The following is a 5682-nucleotide window of genomic DNA, read 5'->3' on the forward strand; positions in this document are numbered from 1 at the left end:
CCCCGACAGGCTCCTGGGTAGAGCTGCGCAGCGGTGCGGGGCGCCCCGACCCCGCGCCCTCGCGGTTCTTCTCTTGCCACGCCGACGTGGAGCAGATGCTGCTGGAGGCCCAGCTGGAGACGGAGAGCGGTGACAGGTGAGCCCGGGGCCGGCGGGGGCCTGGCACCGGGTCCCGCCCGGGTGGCGGAGGGGAGAGGCGGCGCTGGCGGCTGACGGGGCTTCTGTTCGCAGCCCCCTGCTCGTGCTGAGCCCCCCGGCCTGGGATGGCGGTAGCGCTGGCCAGGTCAGCCAGCGACCTGGGGACAGCGAGCTGCTCCCTGCCTGCAGCCGGCCCCAGCCTGGCTGCACTCACCCTCTGCAGGTAAGCAAGCTGGGCTGCCCTGGGCCCTGCCCAGCCGGCACCTGTGGGGCCGGTGCCCCTGGCCTGACCTGCCTCGTGCCCGCTCTTGTTCTAGCGGGATGTGCCAGAGGAGGCTGAGTGGAGGAAGAGGTGCTTGCCAACATCCCTTGCCTGGACCCGCCATCCTGAGCATCTGACTCCAAAGTAAGGCTTGTGTCCCCTGTCASTGGCTCCTGCCGCCCCCCATTTGCTGTCTGCAACTGCCCCCATCCTGTTGTGCCCTTGTCCTGCTTTGTTCTGCCCCTTTCTCGTGTGCCTTCTCTAACAGCATGGCTTTCCTAGGGATTTTGCCTTTGTGTGCTCCCCCCAGCCGGCCCTGTGGAGCCTGCAGGGAGGTGCAGTGGGGAGGAAGAAGAGACTCTTCAGTTCAGAGGTGCTGCTGCTTTTCATCCCCTCGCTACTGCTCAGCCATCTGCTGACCCTGGGACTAGGGTAAGTTTGTGATGAGTCTGATCTGTGCTGTGGAGTGGCCATGGCTAGAACTGACCCTTCAGGGTGCAGGCATGTGTCTCCTTTGTGGCTGCTGCCCTCTACCTCTCACTACTGGCTTGATGAGCCCAAACTAGCTGTCCTTCTCCTAGGCGCCTTACAGTTTCTCTCCCCAATCCAGAATCTACATTGGGAAGCGGCTGGCAGCCTCCTCAGCAAACCCGCTGTGAAGAGCTGAGCACAGCAAGACAGCTGGGTCCACTGCCCTGCTCCTCCACTCGGCATGTGGAGGGAGTCCAGGCACCAGCACAGCCCATTCGGTCCCAAACTTCATGCGTGTGGCACAAGGCACTGTCTCCCCTTGTCACTTCCATAGCTGTGGCCTAGGGAGCAGATCCCTTCTCTTCTCTGTAGACAGAAACTCTGATGGCAGCTCCCTGCTGCAGGCAGTCCCTGCCCTCTCCATCTCTTGGTTGCGGGTCCATGGTCCTCCTGTTTAATACAGAAGACTGCAAATGTGGCTCCTGAGCCTGCAACAGCACATGTAAATAAACAGCTCTGTGCCAGCTCTGGAGGCAGAGCAATGTGCCGACAGTCATTGCGTGAGAGTCCTGGCACTACTGGGCGCAGGGGAGAGCAGCTCCCCCATGGTGTCAAGGTGCTGGTGGCTTTCCCTGCCAAGGGGGCTCCAGGCTGTGGGAGAGTAGGGCCCCGCTCTTTGGAGCGTAGTACAATGCTGCTCGGTGGCTGGCTTTGGAAAGGCCCCTGGTGGGCTGTGCGCGTGCGTGGGTGAGCACTGGGGCCATACAGGGATATCAGCCCACTGCAGGGTACTAGCTGAGTTAGTCCTTTATTGGTAGGCACATGGCTGCAGCCTGCTGCGGCAGGGAGACTGGGGCACAGTGCTTCACGGCAGCGTCACTGGAGCTGGCGTGGCTGGCGGAGCAGCGGTGTCGGCCTGGCCRAGGTGGGGCTGCAGAGGCAAGTATTGGCAAGAGAATGGCGCCATGCAAAATTCAGTGCTGCCTGGCCACGCTTGCCAACCTGCTTGGCTCGTGTGCAGCCTGGTGTCCTGGCCAGCATGTTTGCTCTTGCTGCAGGATGGGGTGGGTGTCCAAGGGAAGGGAGGCTCCCTTGGGGTGCAGAGCAGCAGGAGGGGTGGGAGAGTCCAGCACGTTGTGGCAGGGAGCTCCTGTTTCTCATCATCCTGCTTCTGGGATGGTCTGCAGGCAGCAGGAAAGAACTCCTCTTCGCTGTGGTGGAGTTGCACCACCAGAGGTGCTGAGAACTTGGTGCAGTTTGTGGGAAAGGGGCACTGGCACGGGTGGGGTGTAGCTGGCTCAGGTTAGTGGGAAGGGAAGCCTGGCAGGGGGCTGATGCAGAGCGCGTGGGCAGACGAGGTGTCCCTGGGCAGATGGGTCCCCGTACTGCCAGCTGCAGGGCTGTCGCGTCCCTGGAGGGTGGCAGTTGCCAGATTTGGCTGGACATGAGCTAGTGGTGCCCTGCATCTGCCTGGCAGCCCTGAGTGCACAGGGAGTCTGGTGGCCTCAGCCACAAGGGACGTTCCTGATACGGATGCTAGTGGAGGGATTATCCAGYGAGAAAGGATGAGAGTAGGGAGCCCATCTAGGGGGCAGCTGGGAGCAGGGGGGCCATAGGCTTTCCCATCCTCATGGGCGAGGCTGGTGCTGAGCAGATGGTGCAGCTGAGGGTGGGCACCGTGTCAGAGCTGTGACACTCGTTTGGACTTCGGTGGTGGAGGAGGGGGTGACTTCAGCCCCTTGTTTCCATCCAGCGTTGGCGTTGCYGGTGCCTGCAAGCGGAAAGGGTGGTTACTGTGAACAGGTGGTGGCAGAGTGCAGAGTCTGGGGTCGGGGCTGGGTGTACCTTCCCTCCACTTGCCATGTCACTCTGCTCCAGAAACGTCTCGTACACCATGGGGCTGATCTTCCGTGGCAGCGGCGGGGCCTTACTGGCACTCTTCATGCGGCCACCGAAACCGGTGGGAGACAGGGACAGCCCTGTGCGGAGGGGGACAGGGGGTAGGCAGAGCACCCAGCCTGGTGCCCCACAGTGTGAGCAGGGCAGCAAGAGGAGCGCTGTGTACCCCGCTATGGCAGCCAGCTGCCTGGAGCTCCCCCGGGCGCGCTGGGGCCACTTGCACCCACTGTCTSCTATCCCAAACGTGCCAGCCTGCGGGAGCTCAAGGCTCTGCGCTGGGGCTGGGCGTACAGGCAGAAGTAACTGGGAAGCAGAGCTAGCCGACTCCTCTCCAGGAGCCGCTCTCAGCACAGGGACCAGGCGGCACATTCAAGCAGGACAGAAGACTTGGGGAGACTTGGTGAGGCCACGAAGCAGAGCCTGGGGAGGTGGGACTGCAGCGTTAGGGCTCACGGGGCAGCCAGAAGGTTGCAATGGGCTCAGAGCACCAGAAATCCTGCTGGCGGTGCAGGCCCCGGGAGGATGCTATTTGCATTTAAAGTTGACTGCTGTGTTGGCTTGAGTCCTGCTGCCCTGTGGCTGCCCCAAGTACCGGCTCCGGGAGTAGAGCCTGCCTCAAAAGTTTGAAATGGTGATGACAGTGAGTGGGAGACTGCAAACACCTACGCTGCCGCGGGAGGCTGGGAGAAGCGTGCTGGGATGGCACAAGGGGGACCCCTTTCCCTGCAGCTGCCGAAGAGGTGGCGAGGAAGGGCTTGGGCCGGCAGGGAGAGGGCAGCAGTGCTCCGAGGACGAGAAGGTGGCTCTGGCCAGGGGTGCGGGGTGGGCTGCGGGGTCGCTCTGACCACGCAGAGCAGCCGCGGGCCGCACAGGCGGCGTGCCTGGAGCGGGTGAATGCTGCTCCCTGGCAGGCGGCCTGTGCTTCCCGCTGTGCCGCTGCCTGCGGGCACCGCGCCTGGGAGAGCTCCTGGGCCAGCAGCTCCCTGGAGCACCCTGCAACGGGGTCCGCGCTGCAGCGCGGCCCGCTGCGCCCCAGACCCAGCTCGGGGCTCAGGCCGCGCAGCACTGGGGCAGGATGCTCCAGGCGAGGTGGGAGTGGGAGCGCTGGGGCGGCTGGTGCTGGCAGGGGGGCACGGCCGTGCCGGGAGGGCGGCGTGGTCTTACCTGAGGCACTGGGCTGCAGGCCGGCGGCCTCCCTGCTCGCTGCGGGCTGCTTCCCGTCGAAGCCGCTCAGGTTGCTCTCGCTTGTGTTGCGGGAGAGTCTCCACTTCTCGTCCTGGCGCGCAGAGGGAGGCTCAGCGCCCCGCGGCACGGGGCTGGGGCTCCACGCTGCGGGGCTCCGGGTGGGCAGTGCCTGCTGCCCGGGAGTGCMGAGCCTCTGGGGGTGCAGGGTGCCCCCCAGCCTGGCCTGCGGCCCTGCAAGCAGCCAGTGGGAGGAGCAGGATGCAGGGGGGCAGCCCGAGCTGGGGCTGGGCCGAGGCATCACCTTGGGCTCTGGAGGCTCCGAGACGGACTGGCGCTGATCCTGCCGCCGGTGCCCGAAGAAGGTGCTGGAGCGGTTCTCCCTGCGCTCGCTCCGGCGCTCCTCACCCTCAGGGACGCGTGGGACGGGCCGGGGGGTCGGGGCTGCCTCCGTGCTGTGGGGCAACCGTGGGGCGTGAGCCAGGCGTGGGGCGGGCCAGGGGAGCAGGGCAGGAGCCGGGAGCGGCTGCCCCTGCCAGGTCCCGAGGGCTCCGCTCCAGCAGAGCCCAGCTGCGGAGCGGCGGGAGGCGTGGGGCAAAGGGGCCACGAGGGCCGTGGGCCAGGTGCACCGAGGGGCCCGCCCAGAGCGAGATGCGGTGGCCCGGGGCTGCTCCCCGCTGCAGCACTCGCCTGTCTCCACCGTGGCTCGGCTGGTCCCAGTCTGGTCCCCAGGCCACGGACCGGGGTCGTCCGCCTCGCCGGTCCTCGAGGGAGACCTGAGAGCAGGGGGAGCCTGAGAGGGGGCCAGGAGCAGCCGCGCGCTGCCCCGCAGCGGCCGCAGGACCGCCGCCGGCCTGCCCCGTGCCGCTCCATGGTGACGCCCGCGCGGCCCCGGCACTCACCATCTCCCGCGCTCCGTACTGGCTCTCCACCTTGGCGCGCAGCTGCAGGAAGCACTGCTCCATGCGGTCGTGGAAGGGCCGCAGGTCCTCCGTCACCTTCCGCCTGTGGATCCGGATGCCTTCTGCCAGCAGCGGGATCTGTGGGGAAACAGGGCSCCGTCGCACTGGGGCTGGTGGGGCGCCCGCATCCCGGGGAGGACGCGGCTGGAGCCCCACCTGCCAGGCAATCAGGTCCTTCAGCTTCTCGATGTTCCCCTGGTCCTCGGGATGCTCCTGCAGGTAGGACTCCTGGAAAAAGGCCTGTGCCGAGAGGTGGCTCAGCCCAGCGCGGGATGGCCCAGCCCGAGGCCCCCGGCGTGCCCGGCCGGCCCACCCGTCCTCACCRTCTCGTACTTGGCGAAGCCGCCCATGACGGCAGGGTCCACGATGCCGTTGAGCAGCATGGAGAGCGGGTTGACGGGCAGGCTGGCGTCGTTCTGGTGCCGGTTGATCTCACTCAGGATCTTCTCGTTCGTCTTCATCATGGTCTCGATGGCGTTTTCCAAGGGGCTGATGATGGCCTGTGCCCGGGCGGAGGGAGGGTCAGCAGCTGTGGGGGCCCGGCGGCGGTCCTGCAGGAGGGACCCGCTTGCGCCCCGGGCGCTCGGGGCAGGACGGCGGCTCCCGCCGGGGCCCCCTGCTCACCGTGGCCGTGGAGGTGACCGCGAACCAGCGCAGGATGCCGGGCAGCGGGTAAGCCGTGGTGAACGTCGTCCGCTCGACCCACATGGTCTGCAGGGGGGTGGCAGTCACCCGCGCCGCGTCCGGCTGTGCCTCCCCCCTGCGCCC

General features: G+C 66.6%; 2 protein-coding genes across 2 annotated transcripts in view; one reads left to right on the forward strand and one right to left on the reverse strand.

Annotated features, from left to right (window-relative positions):
• The window catches only part of AUP1 (AUP1 lipid droplet regulating VLDL assembly factor), a 14889-nt gene extending 13466 nt beyond the window's left edge, over positions 1–1423 (forward strand). Inside the window, exons 12-15 of the mRNA XM_085317291.1 lie at positions 232–361; positions 456–544; positions 683–832; positions 1011–1423. Of these exons, the coding sequence (XP_085173417.1) occupies positions 232–361; positions 456–544; positions 683–832; positions 1011–1059 (418 nt within the window). The 3' untranslated portion in view covers positions 1060–1423. The remainder of the gene's footprint in view (positions 1–231; positions 362–455; positions 545–682; positions 833–1010) is intronic.
• Positions 1424–1635: 212 nt separating this feature from the next.
• The window catches only part of LOC146588827 (dedicator of cytokinesis protein 2-like), a 78960-nt gene continuing 74913 nt past the window's right edge, over positions 1636–5682 (reverse strand). Inside the window, 9 exon segments of the mRNA XM_085317298.1 lie at positions 1636–2642; positions 2717–2850; positions 3935–4046; positions 4257–4407; positions 4643–4728; positions 4855–4992; positions 5071–5154; positions 5238–5414; positions 5539–5667. Coding sequence (XP_085173424.1) covers positions 2553–2642; positions 2717–2850; positions 3935–4046; positions 4257–4407; positions 4643–4728; positions 4855–4992; positions 5071–5154; positions 5238–5414; positions 5539–5667 — 1101 coding nt within the window. The 3' untranslated portion in view covers positions 1636–2552.

This window comes from Rhea americana, unplaced genomic scaffold, assembly GCF_003343005.1.
Source record: "Rhea americana isolate MKP2758 unplaced genomic scaffold, rheAme1 scaffold_495, whole genome shotgun sequence".
NCBI lineage: Eukaryota > Metazoa > Chordata > Aves > Rheiformes > Rheidae > Rhea > Rhea americana.